The 17,988-nt window shown below is 36.4% G+C and overlaps 2 protein-coding genes across 10 annotated transcripts; both read left to right on the forward strand.

Moving 5' to 3' along the window:
• The first annotated feature begins 1,503 nt into the window (after nucleotides 1–1,503).
• Nucleotides 1,504–9,525, forward strand: LOC133855082 (uncharacterized). Of its 5 annotated transcripts, XR_009896929.1 has the most exons (12): nucleotides 1,504–1,769; nucleotides 1,982–2,233; nucleotides 2,754–2,982; nucleotides 3,079–3,886; nucleotides 4,899–4,966; nucleotides 5,102–5,169; nucleotides 7,406–7,509; nucleotides 8,037–8,109; nucleotides 8,191–8,371; nucleotides 8,522–8,997; nucleotides 9,081–9,129; nucleotides 9,208–9,525. XR_009896929.1 is itself a non-coding variant. In XM_062291387.1 (9 exons), the coding sequence occupies exons 2-9, from the start codon at nucleotides 2,775–2,777 to the stop codon at nucleotides 8,605–8,607; spliced, it is 1,596 nt and encodes a 531-aa protein (XP_062147371.1). In that variant the 5' UTR covers nucleotides 1,504–2,233; nucleotides 2,754–2,774; the 3' UTR covers nucleotides 8,608–9,025. The 5 variants fall into 5 exon arrangements, 1 of the variants encoding a protein (XP_062147371.1); XR_009896928.1 differs by having other exon boundaries at nucleotides 1,504–2,233; XR_009896930.1 differs by having other exon boundaries at nucleotides 1,504–2,233; nucleotides 8,522–8,614.
• Nucleotides 9,526–11,206: 1,681 nt separating this feature from the next.
• LOC133855081 (pentatricopeptide repeat-containing protein At4g18840-like) lies at nucleotides 11,207–17,151 on the forward strand. Of its 5 annotated transcripts, XM_062291384.1 has the most exons (7): nucleotides 11,231–11,407; nucleotides 11,614–13,743; nucleotides 13,823–13,860; nucleotides 14,850–15,011; nucleotides 15,555–15,674; nucleotides 16,505–16,618; nucleotides 16,727–17,151. In XM_062291384.1, exons 1-2 carry the CDS (start codon nucleotides 11,316–11,318, stop codon nucleotides 13,547–13,549), a joined length of 2,028 nt encoding a protein of 675 aa, XP_062147368.1. In that variant the 5' UTR covers nucleotides 11,231–11,315; the 3' UTR covers nucleotides 13,550–13,743; nucleotides 13,823–13,860; nucleotides 14,850–15,011; nucleotides 15,555–15,674; nucleotides 16,505–16,618; nucleotides 16,727–17,151. The 5 variants fall into 5 exon arrangements, with proteins under 5 accessions (XP_062147370.1, XP_062147368.1, XP_062147366.1 ...); XM_062291382.1 differs by lacking the exons at nucleotides 14,850–15,011; nucleotides 15,555–15,674; XM_062291386.1 differs by lacking the exons at nucleotides 14,850–15,011; nucleotides 15,555–15,674 and having other exon boundaries at nucleotides 11,207–11,342; nucleotides 11,614–13,860.
• The last annotated feature ends 837 nt before the right edge of the window (nucleotides 17,152–17,988 follow it).

Here is a 17,988-nt window from a genome sequence, read left to right on the forward strand (position 1 = left end):
TCATTTGCTTTTCTTTTTTTCTTTTTTTTTTTTTTTTAAAAAAATTAAAATTAAATTTTTTTAAGTAAATGTCATTTGAGTAAACCATAGAATTGATATTCACATTAGAATAAATTTTACCCTCTTTGTGTGTAACCCCTTTCGGCCTTTCCCCATTATAATACACTAGGCAAAAAAGTATATTCACAAGAGTCAAAACTCTTTCTCCAAAAAAAAAAAAAAAAAAAAAAAAAAAAAAAAAAAAAACACATAATAAGTTAAACGTGTGTTTGAAATTGCAATTTCGTAAATAAAAAATGTAATTTTAAACCAAAAAGAATCGTTTGAGAATTGCATTTTTAAAAAATTACAATTTAAAAACGTATAAAACTATCTTTTCAAATCATAGACAATGGGTATTTTTTTAAAAACGTGAAATTTTAAATGTTAATTTACGATTTTAAAGGTCAAACTACAATTTTAATAAATACTTAACTGCGTTTTTAAAAATCTATACAATAGTGGCAAAAAAGAGAGGGTTATGCCCACCAATAATCACTTAACATATCAGATAAAAGCAAAAAAATTGAAATTTTGGTGAATTAGGAAAAATCCCTCTCACAACTTCAGATTACCACCATTCCAAAACAAAAGAAAAACCCCACTGCACGTCCGCCCATCCGCCGTCCGCCCGTCAGCCGGTCCGCTGGTCCACCCCAAATCACCGCACGTCCACCTGAACTAAAAAAAAAAATTATGAAAAAAAAGACTGAAGCTCCTCAACCCAACCCGTCAGCCGACTGCCTCTTCCCCGTCACCAGATGGCCGGTCCTCCAACCACAGAGATCCGGCGACCCTCCAGATCCTCTTCCCCGTGCCCTCCCGACACCGTCGACAAAGATCCAGCCACAGATCCAAACTGAGCCTCGTCCTCTCCCTTTCGCCGGCCGTTCTCCCCTCTCACCCCTCTAGTGGTTTTCAGTGATCACATCTGGTCCGGTGATTTGGTGCTCTCGGCATTTTGGTTCAATCGGAGATGGCGAACAGCGATGTGGTCGAGGTCGAACTCGGGTTGGCCACGTGGTGGCGCGGCTTCCATGGGCTACGCCAGTTTGGTTGTCTGGGTCAGGGTCGGGGTCGGGGGTCGATGGTCGGGCCTGGGTTTCCATCTCTCATCTCTCTCCCTCGATCTCTTCATTTCACTGCAAAGAGAGAAAAAAAAAAAATCAGGTGTTTTGCTTGTATGTAATTTTTTTGCTCCAGGCTTACATGTCAATTTTTCATTTGTGGACAAACCAAGCCTACTTTATGCCATAATCGAATTGAAGTTATTCTCATTCCTTTAATATCATAGCCATTGGCCAAGGAGAGCAACTTGTGTGTGGGGTCATGCATAAAACAGGTCTTTTGTGCCTACTAATAAGAAGATGACACGTTAGGGAGAAACAAAAAAATCAAATGTAGCTGAAACACCGGATCCCTCTCAGCAACTCCCTATTCACCTTCTAAAAAAAGGTCAAAAACTCCACCACCACCACCCGGGCCGGACCCCGCTGCCACCGCCCAGGCCGGACCACTCCGCCGGCTTTTTCAGCATTGGACTCCCACCGGATTTGAAAGTTATTCTCATCGATAAAACCCCCTTTTTCCCATTCAAGATTCCAAAGCCACCGAGAGATCTGAGAAACACCACCGCTGAACCCCGCTGACGACGAGCGGCGCTGCTCCTCCGCCCCAGTTTGGAAAGTTATTGTTTTCTATCTCTTCTGCCACCGCCACAGTGTTCAAGTGTAAGTTTGTTTGATTTGGAAGTTGAAGGAAAGTTTGTGGATCATGTATGTTGTGTGTGTTGCTGGGTGATCACTCGTAGACAGTGGATGGGCAGTGACTGGGTGCTTTCAGATTGAATGGGAAAGGGAGCTCGAGAAAGGGGGGTTTGGATCGTGTGTGTTTTGCATAATTTCATTTGGTGTAATGTGCTGATGTGTCTTTTTTCTATTAGAGGGCGTAAAGGGCCTGGTTTATGCCAAGTCCACACAGAATCCGACATTCCGACTAGAAAGTCACCGACCCATTTTACAACGACGACGACGACGACAACCTCATCAGGAAGTTAATTCGAACGCTTATTCAAATCCAAACCCTCGACTGAGTGAAAGTCGGCAAGAAAGAAACAAAGAAATCGAAAGAAAATTCCCAAATTCGAACAGAAAATCTTCCAAGTGGCCAATCGTCAAAAACCTAGCTTGCATAGGTACGATACTATTCTCTCTCAGTCACATCCACACATACATATATAATAATAAGTGATTATATTTATATGTATGTCTTCTGTGTATATAAATTTACGAACTGCATGCGTAAAAGCGAATTTATTGGTTAAGTTGTGATGTGTAGTATTGAACTTAAATACGCTTTGTGGAGTTGTGTTGGTTATCAACTGGAATTTTTTTTTTTAGTTCTTAATTTGATAAATTAAGGTTTGCCCGTTCTTGAAGAGGTGACTTTAAGGTCTTAGAATTGTCTGATTGAAATTGTATGCAACTTGATATTGCTATTGCCTGGTTTGTGTTTGATTTTTTGCCTGTGGCAAATTCCAAAATATAGTTAAAATGCTGATATAGGCAATTGTAGGCAGTTAATCGAGTCTGCTTGGGTTTTGGCAATAGCAGAGGAGTTAAAAAACCTTTTTGATGTTGCTAGAAAACCTACTGGAGTAACTTTTTATTTGGCATGAAATTAAGCTGTATAATAAGAATCTACTTCGATGTTAGGAATTTCATTGATATTGAGCAATGGCGGTGGCTTCAACTTCGGGACCCAAGTCCCTTAAAGAATATCTAAAACGATATGAGAGCAATGCTGAAGAAGAGCAGAAAAAGAAGAAGAAGAGGAAAAAGATGGTTGAAAGTAAAACCGATGCAAGGGGCGTTTTAGTTGTGGATGAAGATCCAGTTTGGCATAAACCAGTAAATCTTGAAGAGGAAAACGATGATTCAGCTGGTAAAAAGTCATCACATTCTGTTTGTGTTATATGGTTTTCCATTTTGGGTTAAGTGTGTAATTATGGCGATGAACATTTTCTAATGTTTTATGTAGATGAAGAGAAGCCACAAGTTGATGAGGACATTGAGGTTAAGCGGATGAGGAGGCTCGAACAACTGAGGGCCAGGCGTCCATATAATGCCATATCAGATGATGGAAGTGGTTGGGTTCCACTCTCTCCTAAATGTGGGAAATCTGGTGACCCATATTCTGATATGTCACCACCTCGTAAACAAAGGGTTCGGAATGACACCCCTTCACCAGAACCTGAACTGAAGCCTTCAGATTCTGGCAGAGATAACACCAATTTGTCACCTCCATGGCAGCGGCGGAAACACCACCATACTCCATCACCTGAACGCGATACGAAGCGTGCATATTCCAATGACCTGAACTCTGATATGTCTCCACCTCGCAAATGGAGGGTTCGGAATGACACACCTTCATCAGAACGTGGAGTGAGGCCTTTAGAATCTGACAAAGTAGATACTGATTTGTCACCTCCACGGCAGCAGCAGAAACGTCACCATACACCATCACCATCACCTGACATTTCTCCTCCTCGAAGGGGTCGTCGTGATTCTCCATATCAAGATGACTTCAGTGCCTCCCTGGGGTCAGACCTTTCACCCCCAAGGAAAAGCCGGAAGGATGTTGGGAGAAATGGGCCGCCTTATCTTTCCCCTCCACGTAGGCATCGAACTGAAACCAATGCTTCAGGTACATCTTTGCCTTCAGACCTTTCTCCACCAAGGAAAAGCCGAAAGGAAGCTGCAGTGAAAGAGCAACAAAAAACAGGTCTGGTTTCTGGTCAAGACATCAGTGAAGAGATTGCTAGAACTAAGAAGAATGATTTGTTGAGGTATACAACTAATTTATGTTCTTAAAATTTCACATTTCTTTTTGAATTCTCTCTGATGATGTCACTTTCATGGTCAATGAATTATGCTTACCATCTTTTTTTTTTTGGTAAGCAAGAAAACTTTATTAAAAAATTTGTTTACCATCTTTTTCGAGTCATTTTAGATATATCAAATTTGTTGTCTTATATGCACATTCAAAACCGATCCATTGTGAGCTTAGTTGCTATTGATAATTTGTGTTTTATATCATGCTGTGAGAACGTTTGCTTCCTCTTGTAGCTAGCAATGAGATTTTTACATAAAATCAGCAAACTTCTGCTGACCTCTTGTTCTGATGGTGTACTCGTCCAATAATGCAGTAGGGTGATATTTAAGTTTTTCACGATGAGCATGGTTGCATGCAACCTTTGGATAAGGTCCCATCTGCCATGGTTAGCAACCGGGTCTGCGTTAGTTGTGCCCAGTCTAGGAAGCTTAGCTGTATGGAATTCTTCTTCAGGATTCAATGAGGCTGCATATATGATGTTCCCTGACAGACAGCATTTCCAGTATAAGCTTTGCAAACACATGCATTGGTTATGTAGTTTCCATAATGGCCAAAATTGGCTTTGCCCTCTATAAGGGGAAGCTACAGATACTTGTCTATGAGTGTATGTGCATTAGGAATTGACATAAATGGTCATGATTTACAATCGTCACAATATATAAAGTATATATGTTCTGCTTGTATGTGATTTGAATTTTATCGGAATTATTGTCTATGATTATTTTTCTTTCTTTTTAGTGTGTAGGTGTGTTTCATGGGGGGCCTAGGGAATAGAGTTATGGATTAATGTAGAATATTACTGTGGTCAATGATCTGTTCTTATATGTATTATTACTCTCATAAACACGACGACAAATAGGAATATAGGTTTGAAGTTTATATCATTCTGCTCTTTTTTATTTTCTTTTTTTTGGTTTAGTAAATGTAAGTTGTTTATTGTGTCGTAAATTTGTTCCTCTGTGTAGGTTTAACAAGATGGATCCTTCTATAAGTGGTCGAGGAGCAGAACCTGTATATCGTGATAGGATAAAAGGTCAAGAAACGTCTTTCTTTCTTTCTTTCTTTTTTATAGAAAAAAAGAAAAAGAAAAATAATAATAATAATAATAATAATAATAATAATAATAATAATGTCATGTCTAACTTGGCATCATTTGTCAATGCTGCAGGAGAACGTATATCAAAGGAAGAATTCCTCAAATCAAGGCAGAAAGTAAAAGTAGAAGAGAAACCCAAGGTACTTTGGAATAGAACCTTGAATATGTCATGCCTGAGTAACGGTATAGTGAGTCATGTTTGACTAGTGAATTGTGTCATGATCCAGAACCCACAGAAATTATTATTATCGATATAATTGACCATCATTTTATAGTAACTGTCAGGCATGATTTTTGTGCTCTTTTTCCTTCTTCTTGATTTTGCTCGGTGTTTTTTTTTTTTTATACTTCCTGTGTACTTGGGTTGCGCCCCTTGCACTTTTTATTAAATTTGCTTTACTTGTCAAAAGAAATTTTAATGATAACTTTTGTGCTCTTTTTCCTTGTTCTTGATCTTGCTCGATGATTTTTTTTTTTTTTTTTTGGTACTTCTTGTGTACTTGGGTTGCACCCTTTGCACTTTTTAATAAATTTGCTTTGCTTATCAAAATAAATTTTAATAATAACTTTTGTTATAAAAATGACCCAAATCCCTTTTTCTTTTGTTGGTAAACATCAAATCCTTGAGTCTATTTGCTTGATGTTATGCCAGCATGGTGCTACCATGGTCTGCAGCATTTTAATGCTACATGGTAAAGAGATTCAATTTTAGTTCAAGCATTAAGCTTCTCGTGAGTGAAGAAAATGTATTGCTAAAAGATAACATAGTAGTCCAAGAGTGCATATACATGTTTGTTAAGTTTCATCCTAGTGGCTGAACCTTTAATATGGAAAATTCTGTGTCCCTATTTTTTTTTTCTTTTTTGGGTGGTAATCAGGAAATTTTGTGTCTATAATGTGACACATAGTTTCCCTGTTTGGCTGTTTTAAATTGCTGATATTAAAGCATTAACACAAAAGAGCAACAGCTTCAAATTATCAACCTTTAGATTTCCTTTCTAGCCATGTTTGCTGATGGGAAATTTAAGTATTGGGAGTTATTCACTTTAGACAATTGCAAAGAAAATCTGCTCTTAAAATGAACACTTTCCAAGTTTTTTTGTTCTTTTTCTCCTTCTAGATGGGTGTTTCTCTTGTATATTTCATGTATACCTAGATTGCGCTTTTAATGATATTTTGATTACTTATATAAAGAAAAAAATAAACACTTTCCAAGTGAGCTAATTCTGAGGAACTTTATGGTGGTTCTCTTTTGACTATATCAGGTACTGTATTATATTGTAGTATAAAGTTAATGTTTATTCTTTAAATAGAACATTTTGAGCTCATCCACAAAGTTGAATGGTATAGATATGACTTGGCAGAAAGTTCTTCTATTTATTCGTCATGAGTGGATGTCTGGACAACCATTTGGGAGTTATAATTGATGCTCTTAGGTCTTTCTTCAGTTATGTGATGTCTATTTTAGCTTTGGCTGAATAAGCTATTCACTTTATTCTGAAAAATCTGGATCATTGATTTTGACTAATGATTAAATATTATGGTAAATTTTTGTCAAGAAAAGAATGTCAACAGTCGGGTTGTGAGGGTGAGGGATAAGGGCTAGTTGGGCTATGGGGCCTATGTTTATGTGGATGTGTGCAAGATGAGGGTTCTTTGTTTTTTGGAAGAACTTCAATTATAAGTGATGAAAGATCAGGAGTTATAAGTGATGGAAGATCAGGAATGAAGTATTGCAAAAAGGTACCCATGATCTTCCATCACTATTGCAAAAAGAGAAGGAAAACTTCACTTATAACTCATGGCGCTTTTAAAGTTTGGGTACCTTTTTGCAATAGGGATGGAAGATCATGGGTTATAAGTTAAGTTTTCCTTCTCTTTCTTTTCTTATTGTTTGTGAGGAACTTAATTGTGTTGGGGGAGAACCAATCTTGTACCAACTGCAACCTGATGGTGTTCATCAAAGCTATGAAAGTTTTTGTTTTCCTCATCCCTTTTTCATATCTTGAGAGACTTTATTAGTGTTGCTATAGTTATTCTGTTAATTCTCAAAGAGACTTGGTGGTTATCAATACTAATCGGTGAAGAAATTCTGTTACAAAGCACGACAGATATGCTGGAGTTCTGTTTTTCTAAAGGTGTTAAACTGTGAGATATTAGAGGGCATGAAAACTTGTTCCAGCATGGGGGAATGAGAAGTAAAGCTTCTAGATATTTTAAGTGCATCATGGTTGAGGACTTGGGGACTTAGTGAGCAAGTTTTAATTTCTCTTTCTGCTGTTGTAGCTTGAGTTTAAAGTTTCTTTCCTTGAAAAATAAACGTTTATCTGTTTCTTGTAGGAGTGTTAATATTCATTTGCGATGTGTTTTGATCAGGAGGTAAAGTTGGAATGGGGCAAGGGCTTGGCTCAAAAGCGGGAAGCTGAAGATAGGCTGCAGGAATTGGAACTTGAGAAGGATAAACCATTTGCACGAACCAGGTAAAACCAAAGGTGCCAGATATCAAGGTGCTTTTTTCATTTAAATGTGTTGTGTGTTTTAAATGACGTAAGTTACTTTTTCCAGTATATTCATGGTGACAAATTTTTTTATTTTTATTTTTATTTTTAATTTTTTTAGACATTTTATCATGCCACAAATACTTGGCCATCTTTTTGACCATATGTTTAGAAGATCTTATACTTGGGGAAAAGCCGTTGTAATTGGTGTTTATAACTGTTAATGTAATCCAGCACAATAAGTGGGTGCGAATACAGGTTCTTGCCTGTTCTCCTCTATTGTGCCTGACTAAATTTGAGGTCCTTTACTGATCATAGATTACTATGGTAACAATAAGATGGTTTTAAATCATTCCATTTTATGAATAATATATATTAGTTGTGCTTGACTGTGTGTCTATAAATCTTCTGTTCAATAAAGGCACTATTGTTACATTCATTTTCCTGCCTTCCTATGTGTACACCTAGTTGCTATTTTAGGAATTAATAGATGCATTCCTTGTCTGCAGAGATGATCCTGAACTCGACAACATGATGAAAGAGAGATTAAGATGGGGTGATCCCATGGCGCATTTGGTGAAGGTAAGTAATTGACTTGCTTATTTTTAGTTCTGAAATTAAAGAATTTAATACCGATTCAACTAATCTCTTTGACATTTGCAGAAAAAGCATCCTGAACTGAATCTCCCGAACCTAGGGGATAGCGAGAAAATGAAAGAATCAGGGTTTATTATTCCTCAGGACATTCCCAATCACAGCTGGTTAAAAAGAGGATTGGATGCTGCACCAAATCGATATGGTATAAGACCAGGGAGACATTGGGACGGAGTTGACCGTAGTACTGGTCAGTTCACTTTTATCATCCTTCTGTCAGATGTTTCTTATTTACTTTTCCTAGAAGCTGTGGAAACTTACACAAAGAAACAAAAAAGGATTTACAGAAGTATGTTTAGCATTCAGAATTGATTAATTGATTTTATTTTGCATCTTGTAGGATTTGAGAAGGGATTGTTTAAAAGGACGAATGAGAAACGAGCTACAGAAACAGAAGCATATCTTTGGTCTGTATCTGATATGTGACTCGAAGGTAATAGTAGACTTCCAACTTGCAGAGATGTGGTTCCATTCCCGCTAATCTTTGTTGCCTGAACTGTGGATTAGACCAGAATTTTGTCAATCACGTAGGTGTGAAGGCTTTGAGTGCTGGGTTATTCTTGTGGCAGAGTTTTTGCAAAGCAAATATAGATTATATGGCTTGTCATTTGTGTACTTTTTTCCCGGTTAGTCTTTTCCTCCAATGGCATGAAACCATAATGATCTTTTAGAATGTCACATGGCCAAATTGAAAGATGTAGACTTTTTGGACAATTAACTGCTGCTCAAAAGCCGATTTGAATGCCGGTCAGTTAGTATTCGGATCGCTATTCTTTATGATTTGTATCAATAGTGACTGAACGACGGGATTAAAAGGTATAAAAAATTTCTCCCTTTTATTCTACTTCGGCGGAAATCTGAAAGAGGACTTTACATACTCCTAACTTGATTGTTTCCAGCCAGGATGCTATATTGATTACTGTGGAGCTTGGCATATACAATGAGAAGGTTAGACAAAATTTTTCCTCAAATTCAATTTGTGCTCGACCTGAAGCTTGAAGCTTACGACGATAGTAATATACGTAGGTGTGGATCCTTAAGCCATGGCTGGATATACTCTTTGAGGTAACATCTGCGCCGACGTTGGTTTGCCAACGCCAGACATGGAAACCGGCAGGGACCCGATGACGCCCTGTTTCAGGATCTCCTATGCAGTTGTTATCGGCATTGGCCCTCAGTCATACCAGATACTACCATGAACGACCAAAATAAGTGAAGAGAATGGGGGATTAGCGACTTTTGGTTTATTTCATCATTATTAGCTTTGCCCGGACGCTGGTATAATTGAAATTATTAACGTAATTATTTTTTAGGATAGATTATGATAGGGTGCCTTCAATCTTACCGGGGTTATCCATTTTTACCGACATCGCGACGGATCAGGATCCTCTCAAATTCTTTACCCGAATTTGATACAATTCAGGCAGATTGTTGTGAGTAAGCATTTATGAGATTCACCTGACCGGATAAGTAGTTGGGCAGCCCAACTTTTATTTGGTCAGATGGGTCTCATAAATGCTCACTCACAACTACCTGCCCGAATTCTATCAAATTCGGACAAAAAATTTGAGGGGATCTTAATTCCATGGCGACATAGTTGAATTTTTTTTGAGGAAAAGTTTATATACTCCCTTCAAATTACTATTTAATTGATGATGCCCTCTAAAACTTTTAATTAGGACAATAGCCTTCATAAATTAACAAAAAGTTGTCAATGTTCCTTCAAATCTGGCAAAAAGACATAAATAACTTTATAGTTTTTTTAATAAGACAAAAATACCTCTATAAATTCAAAATTATAAATAATTTTAAAAGACCATTTTTTTTAATAATTATTTTTAAAAATGATTTTTTTTTTTTTTTAACAATTTCTTTGAAAAAAAAAATTTTAATTTTTTTTTTTTAAAAAAAACGAATAAATTTTTTAATTTTTCATTCAATTTTTTAAATTTGGTCACCCTTGGATTTTATGTATTTCTTTCTCTTTTTGTTTTTGAATTTTTAGTATTTTATTTTATTCTATTAAGGGTATTTTTGTCATAGGATAAATTTTTTTAAGGAAAAATTCACATACCCCTTAAACTACCATTTAATTGACAATGTCTCTCAAACTTTCGTTTCAGTTGGGACAATGTATCCCAAACTATTAAAAAATTATCAATGTCCTAAATTCAGCAAAAAGACAAAAATGATCTCACGAGTTTTTCAATAAGACAAAAATATCCCTATAAATTCAAATAAATAATAAATAAATAATTTTAAAAAAACAAAAAAAAAAATTGTTTTTAAAGCGAAAAATATTAATGTTTTTTGAAAAAGAAAAAAAAAATCATTTCTTTGAAAAGAAAAAAACAAAAATTTTAATTTGAAAAAATGAAAACTTTTTAATTTTTCATTTAATTTTTAAATTTGGCTGCTCATGGTTTTTTTTTTTTTTTTTTTTTTTTTTTAGTATTTTATTTTACTAAGGGTATTTTTGTTAATGGGAGAATATTGATAATTTTTGATAGTTTGGAAGGGACATTGTCCAAATTAAAAGTTTGAGAAACATTGTCAATTGGGTGGTAGTTTGAAGGGAGGATATGAACTTTACACAATTTTTTAATGGTACAAAAAATTTAGGAAATTAAGGTTATTATATAAGTTTCAGCCAACCGAAATATATATCATAAATGTTGTTTTTAGGCAAAAAGTGTCACATTAACAAGATGAAATATTGGTAAAATAAAAGTACGGTTTCTAACGTTACTCTTATTTAGCAAGTTTTGATCCATAAGTAATATTATCAGTGTGTGAAAATGGGTGATGGCAATTGACGTTGATGCATTGCTCCTATTCATAATTTATCCCTATAATTTTGTGTTTGCATTTTCATTCCATAATCAAACAAAAAGAAGGATTCCAGATTCTAGTGGCCTTTTCTTTCTAGGGTATGATAATATTACACTAAATTACATTTCACCTCTAACTCACAAAAATTAAACCAACTCAGATATGTACCGATAAAACCTCCAAACCAAAACAGCAACTCAGCTTCTCCGGTGAGCACGAGAGAATCAGACACTTCCCAACGATCTAGTTTGAGGCCATAACCAATCTCCATTCTTCATCATATTATTCAACCGAGCAGTCAAATGATTTCCAGAATTATACACCACCCGGTACCCCATATTTTGTCGATTAAAACCCCATCTGGATGCCACCAATCTGCCCAAAAATGGATAGAGTACTCTTACCAATTACCATCACCAACACTAACCAGAATGAAAGACTTAATTTTTATTTGTCGCGTGAATTTCGATGTTTGACTTTATGAAATAAAATTAAAACAGACCTCGCTTTTCGATCTCGACTTTTAGGGTTAGCACAAAATTTAATTTTCCAGAATTTAAATTTTGGTCTGATGTGGTTTTTGTAATTGCCTTTTTACAGGGAATTGGATGATGAGTTGCAAGAGTGTACACTGGGAAATATGGCCGTTAGGTTTAAACCCTCACTTGACAAGTTCCTCAAATCCCAGAAAAACCTCTCCAAAACCCCACCAAGGCTCTGGCTCGATGGCCAAGACGAAGCTACCGAGACAAACAACCAAGGCCTCCCCATCTTGAAGCTAACCCATCCCATCTTGCACGCGTTGGAATCATGCACTGGCATTAGGCAGTTCAACCAAGTCCACACCCAGCTTATAGTCTCTGGCCTCTTCCAACATTCTCTTGCCGCTAGCCGAGTCATGAAGAAGCTTTGCTCTGCTTCGGTTATGGTTTCACATGGTGTTTACGTATTCGATTGCCTCGAAGAGCCCGATGCTTTTATGTGTAATACTATTATGAGAAGCTATGTGAATTTTGATGACCCACGTAGTGCTTTAGGATTTTACCATGAAAGAATGGTTGGGAAGTGGGTCGTGCCGAATCATTATACTTTTCCGCTCTTGGTCAAGGTGTGTGCTGAAATTGGGTCGGTGAGAGAAGGGGAAAAGGCTCACGCCCGGGTGGTGAAATTTGGGTTTGAGGCTGATTTGTTTGTGCGGAACTCGTTGATTCATTTGTACTCGGTTTGTGGGAGGATTGGGGATGCTCGGATGGTGTTTGATGCGGGGCCTGATTTGGATTTGGTGAGTTGGAATACGATGATTGATGGGTATGTGAAGAATGGGGAGGTTGGTGTTGCACGTGAGCTTTTTGATGATATGTATGAGAGTGAGAGAGATGTTTTTAGTTGGAATTCTATGATTGCGGGTTATATGGGGATTGGGGATATGAAGGCAGCGAAAGCTTTGTTTGAGAGAATGACTTGTAGAGATGTTGTGTCGTGGAATTGTATGATTGATGGGTATGCTAGGATTGGAAATGTTTCTGTGGCTCGTGAGTTCTTTGATCTTATGCCTCTGCGGAATGTTGTTTCTTGGAATATCATGTTGGCTCTTTGTGTACGGTGTAAGCATTACAGTGAATGTCTGACATTGTTTGATAGGATGATTGACGGAGGAGAGGTTAAGCCAAATGAGGCTACTCTTGTGAGTGTCCTGACTGCGTGTGCAAACTTGGGGAGGCTTGAAAGAGGCAACTGGGTTCATTCTTATTTAAAAAATAATAGTATTAAACCTGATTTGTTACTTTCAACTGCTCTTTTGACAATGTATGCAAAATGTGGGGATGTGGATTTGGCTAGAGATGTTTTTGATGAGATGCCGAACAGAAGTGTTGTATCGTGGAATTCTATGATCATGGGATATGGTATGCAGGGGAATGCAGAAAAAGCCTTAGAAATGTTCGTGAAGATGGAGAAGAGAGGGCCAAAGCCAAATGATGCTACATTCACCTGTGTCTTGTCTGCATGTACCCATGCAGGAATGGTTTTGGAGGGTTGGTGGTGCTTTGATCTAATGTGTCGTGTTTACAAGATTGAACCAAAGGTGGAGCACTATGGTTGCATGGTTGATCTCCTTGCCCGGGCCGGTTTGATGAAAGATTCAGAGGAGATTATAAGTAAGATGCCTATGGAGTCGGGACCTGCCTTATGGGGAGCTCTACTTTCTGCTTGTAGGACACACTCAAATTCAGAGCTTGGAGAGATTGTGGCTAAACGGCTAATTGAGTTGGAACCTAGGGATATTGGGCCTTATGTGTTGCTATCAAATATATATGCTGCAGAAGGGAAATGGGATGATGTAGAGTATGTGAGAAGGATGATGAAGGAAAGGGGGTTGCAGAAAGCATCTGGGTCTAGCCTGGTTCACCTAGGAGAGTTTGAATCTAAATCTTTTGTGGGGAATGGTTCAGTCCATCGGAGGAGCATGGTATACTCAATGTTGAGTGAGATGGGTGCTCAGATGAAACTGTCCTGTAGGGATTCTAAGATGGTGTAGAAATTGGGAGCTCAATGAAGATAGGACTAAGAGGAGTTTATGGAGGTTAAGTATTCAAGTAAACATGAACTTATGTTGTTATAGAACTGCTGGCGAGGGAACAGTATAACACTTCAAAGAATGAAGACTCTGAAAGGAAGAGAGTATAGTTGAGTAGGGAAATGGACCCATGGTAGTGGCAGAATATACACTGAGTACGTTTCTTCAGAAATTATGGCTTTATGTAAGAGATCATGGTTAAGTAATTAGTATTTTCCTGTTGCATACTGTCAGGGACAAGGAGATGGCGATTTAAAGCTAAAGAGAGGCAGGTATGACTCTGAATTTTATTCATGTTTCTTTATAAAGCAAAATCTATCGGCCCTTGATTTTCTCTTGTTGACAAATTTCTGCATGCCAACTTTGAGCTAAAAATCTGTTTACTTCTAAGAGAGAGCTCATATACATACAACAATCTCCATTGTGTAATTTGTGTTATGCGGCTAGAAAATTAGAAAGAGGGGTCCTCTACACCTTGAGTGGGAGAGCGTATGAGATTTGGGTGTATTAAGACTTGGGATTTGAATATTTCTCACCACCTATTGTATTCCATTTTGTTAGTGGAATTTTTCTTGTTCATCTCTCCTGTGAACATACGCATTTATGTTGAACCACGTAAATATTGTGACCCTCATCCACTCCCACTTCACTAAGCTAATATGACAGTGTTTATCAGTCCTTTGAGATTTTTATTTTTTATTTTTAATTTTTTTTATTTAACAAAGACTGATCTAAGAATTGAGATAAGTGTTAAACAGAGAAGTGGTATATAAAATTATTCTTTTAAGATTGAAGCCACTAGTTATGGCTTGACAATGTGTTAGTCAGAGTTATGCAAGGGAGGTGGGTAAATGCATCCACTTTAACTGATAGACTAATCTAGGTGAAGAAAGTGACATGCTGATCTTTGTTTTGCTTTCCAGTAGTGTTAATGAGTCTAGGTGCCTTTTTAAGTACCATGATTAGGAAAACCGTGACTGTTAATTGAAGATAGTGAAAGCTCAATAGTTGGCTGTTATAAACTAATGCAAGGAGCAATATGAATCTCAATTTGATTCATGTTTACAACAATGATTTGTCCCTCCAAGCATTAACCACAAGTGTAAACATGGCCAAATAAACATGTCATGGTCTTATATATTAAGATTAGGAACTTTACATATTGTTTGAAAACTACTTTGAAAAGTGTTTTTTGTTCTGTGGCTTGAGAACTGTTTTCTAAAATGTGGGCCCACATATGAAAGTGTTGTCAACTGAACAGGTGCAGTTGCAAACAGATTCGATCGCCAGGTGGTGGTCGCCGAGACAAGTCCAACGGCCATGCCATAGCCTCCATGATAGATCCAATGACCAGCAGACAATTTCGATGGCCACATGGTCACTAGACGAAGTCCAATGGCCACTAGTTGTCGCAAAAATTGAGGTGATCGCCACCAAACTGTTCTGGTGATGCGGTGGCCACTAAACACATATATGATATTGGTTCTCTTTATTCTTTTTAAACTAATTACCAAACACGTTTTAATACTGGTTTTCAAACTAATTACCAAACGTGTTTTCTTGAAAGTAATCAACAAAATATTTTCTTTTCTTTTCTTCTTCTTCTTCTTCTTCTTCTTCTTTTTTCTTTTTTCCTTTTTTTTTTTTTTTGAAAAATGTGTTTTCAAGAATATTTTATAAAAATTATTTTTAACGAGGACTACATCTAAAACTAACTTGTTTAGATAATAACTTTTGAACCGTTGTAAAATTTTTTGACTCCGTTTGTTAATGCATTGTAGAGATGATAAGCATCAGAACTCTATATTAATAATTTCTAACTAAGACTCCTTGCTTCGCAATTTTAGTATTTTTTTTTTCTTTTAATTTTAATACCTGCTCTTCTGGTAATTTGGTTCATTTCACTCAGATGGTTCTCTATTTTGTCTTCATCTTTGTTATTTTCTCTTATATTCCCATGTACAAGAGTTGTTTTCTCTGCCTGTGAATGTGTATACTCCAGCTTGACGCGGGTTGATTGCATATACGATGCTGGTTCTCTCTTCCTACTGTGGTCTTGTTTGGCTATTTCTTCTTATTTCCTCTGGTGAGCAATTATCAAACTTTATGATTAAATACAAAATGGATGCAAAAGCATAGCGAGTTGAAATTGTTGCAAAATTTATGCTTGCTTTTGTGGAAGAATATCTGGTCAATCCCATTAACTTCATAGACAATTACTGAATTCCTTCTTTACCAAAATATCTGTGAAATAGGAACCATTGACTGATATAATACTACAGCTCATTGCCATAGCTGTTGATAGATCATGTACACAAGACAATTTTCAATTTTTAGTTGTTTTTGTATGTGATTTGAGGATATGTACTTTGTATACTTCATGGAACTGAAAGGATTCCATTTTAATTTGAGTAGTATCTGAATTTCTTGTGTAACTTGTTCACAAAATGTAGTCATTTTCTGGTTTGAATAAGTGTCCAACTTATGTGTTGGGTTCTATATCAATTATTAGATGGAGAGCCTTTACAGGTTTTGTTAGGGCGTTGACAATGATGCCCTGATTAAGAATGCCACTTTTTTCTTTTCTTTTTTTTTTTTTTAAAAAAAAAAACAAAATTGTAGATAAGTTTTTGGTGTTAATAAGATTCCGTGTCTTCTGTGTTAGGGCGAAGTTGCCTACCATTTTAGCATAAAATGTTGATTGGGAACCACCATCTAGTGGTTCCCTTTTAATAGATGGTGGTTCCCTTTTAATGCATAAAGTAAGCTGTAGATAGTTACCGGATGATCTGACCTCTTGGTATGCTGCCTTTTCATATATTTTCCAAGACTTTAAGGATCATGTGTATATATATGTATTTAATTATGTCACTTTGGTCGTACTTTTGCCTTATTTCCTTCATTTTGTGGAACCAGCAAAAGTTGCCTCGCTGCACTTGCTCCTCTTCAAGCAGTACTATTTGATGTAGAGGAACTTTATGTGATTCAGATCCACACCCCTACTATGCCTTCCGTGAAATGCTTCAAGAGGTAAAGTTTCTTTCACTAGCTGGCCCGAAACAGTTAAGAGATTTTCTCAAAAAGATTGAGATCTCTGATTCAAGTTTTTACTCTCTATGTCATATTCTTTCACACCAGGAATAAACTTTTATTTATCCAAAGAAGCTCATACTTTTAGCGGGCACTCCCTGAAATTTGGTGTTTGTTTTGTTTTTTGCTTTGCTCCAACTCTGTTTCGGGAATTAAAGTTGGAGTGGCGGTCGGAACGCCGGTAGTTGGTCTAACTATCAGGAATCCAGAACGCCTTCTGATGGAAGCAAAGTCTGCCTTCCTTAAAGGATTATGAAGATTCGAAATTGTGTACAGCTTTAGAAGAGCTTGTGATAAGAAATGAGGTACTTCTACAGATGCAGTTTCAAACATTCATAGAAAATTCTTTACTAAAACTCTGTTAAAATAATTTTGTTGGAGATGAGCCTTTTGGTCCTTCACTTGTAGCTGCTTGACCAGCTATTGATATATTATTATTTAGTCAATAGTAAAATAAAAGTACATTTTCACCTTTTTATGTGTTTGGTAAAGATTGTTAAAGTAATATATTTTTTTTTTTTTTAAGTACGAAGAAGTGATTAATGTGATATAAAGTAAAAACAACTTGTATGAAAAAATGAAAAAGTTTTGTATTGTAGTTTTTTTTTTTTTTTTTTTTTTTTTTTTTTTTTTGTTTTTTTTTGTTTTAGGGTTTAGGGTTGATGTGATATAAAAAGTAATAAAAGTTAAAATGTTTTGAAATTGATTTTTAAGGAAAAGTAAAAATAAAGAATGGAGTGGAGATGTTGTTACCAAACAAGGCCTAATGATTTCACTGTTAACTTTTCTTAATTGATGCCACGTATACAATACAAAGGGCAAATAATATGATGAGATGTAGTTAAGCAAAGTCATTATTTCATAAGGAATGATCTATACACTTATTTTTCATAACAGCCCCACAACAAGTTGATGTGGCGGGTAATATTTTATTATTTTTTTGTTTTATATTTTATTTTTTTGTAAAAAAGTAATAAAATATTACCAGCCACGTCAGCTTGTTCTGGGGCTGTTGTGAGAAATGAGTGTAGGGATCATTTCTCTTATTTCATGTACAAGCATTCTCCATAAAAAGTTAAAAGTAGAATACAAAGCAACTAATATTGCACAGTGATTCATAGTATTAACAAAGAGAAAATGTGAATGAAATTATCATACGAGTCTCCTGTGACCTGATAACATTTCAGAGGGCGCATACAACATCTATAGGATTTAAGAACCCACGATCTATAGCATTTCCGAACAATGTAAATTTCTTAACCTGCAAAGCCACTACCAAACGCAAAGCCCTTTGTTACAGGTGCTAAACT

This window comes from Alnus glutinosa, chromosome 13 (genome assembly GCF_958979055.1).
Source record: "Alnus glutinosa chromosome 13, dhAlnGlut1.1, whole genome shotgun sequence".
Lineage (NCBI taxonomy): Eukaryota > Viridiplantae > Streptophyta > Magnoliopsida > Fagales > Betulaceae > Alnus > Alnus glutinosa.

Coding starts and splice junctions, on each gene's coding strand:
- LOC133855082 (XM_062291387.1), top strand. CDS start 2,775: ATGGCGGTGGCTTCAACTTCGGGACCCAAGTCCCTTAAAGAATATCTA. Junction 4,967..5,101: donor ATATCGTGATAGGATAAAAG/GTCAAGAAACGT, acceptor TCAATGCTGCAG/GAGAACGTATATCAAAGGAA. Junction 8,110..8,190: donor CCATGGCGCATTTGGTGAAG/GTAAGTAATTGA, acceptor TGACATTTGCAG/AAAAAGCATCCTGAACTGAA.
- LOC133855081 (XM_062291381.1), top strand. CDS start 11,316: ATGATTTCCAGAATTATACACCACCCGGTACCCCATATTTTGTCGATT. Junction 11,408..11,613: donor TCTGCCCAAAAATGGATAGA/GTACTCTTACCA, acceptor GCCTTTTTACAG/GGAATTGGATGATGAGTTGC.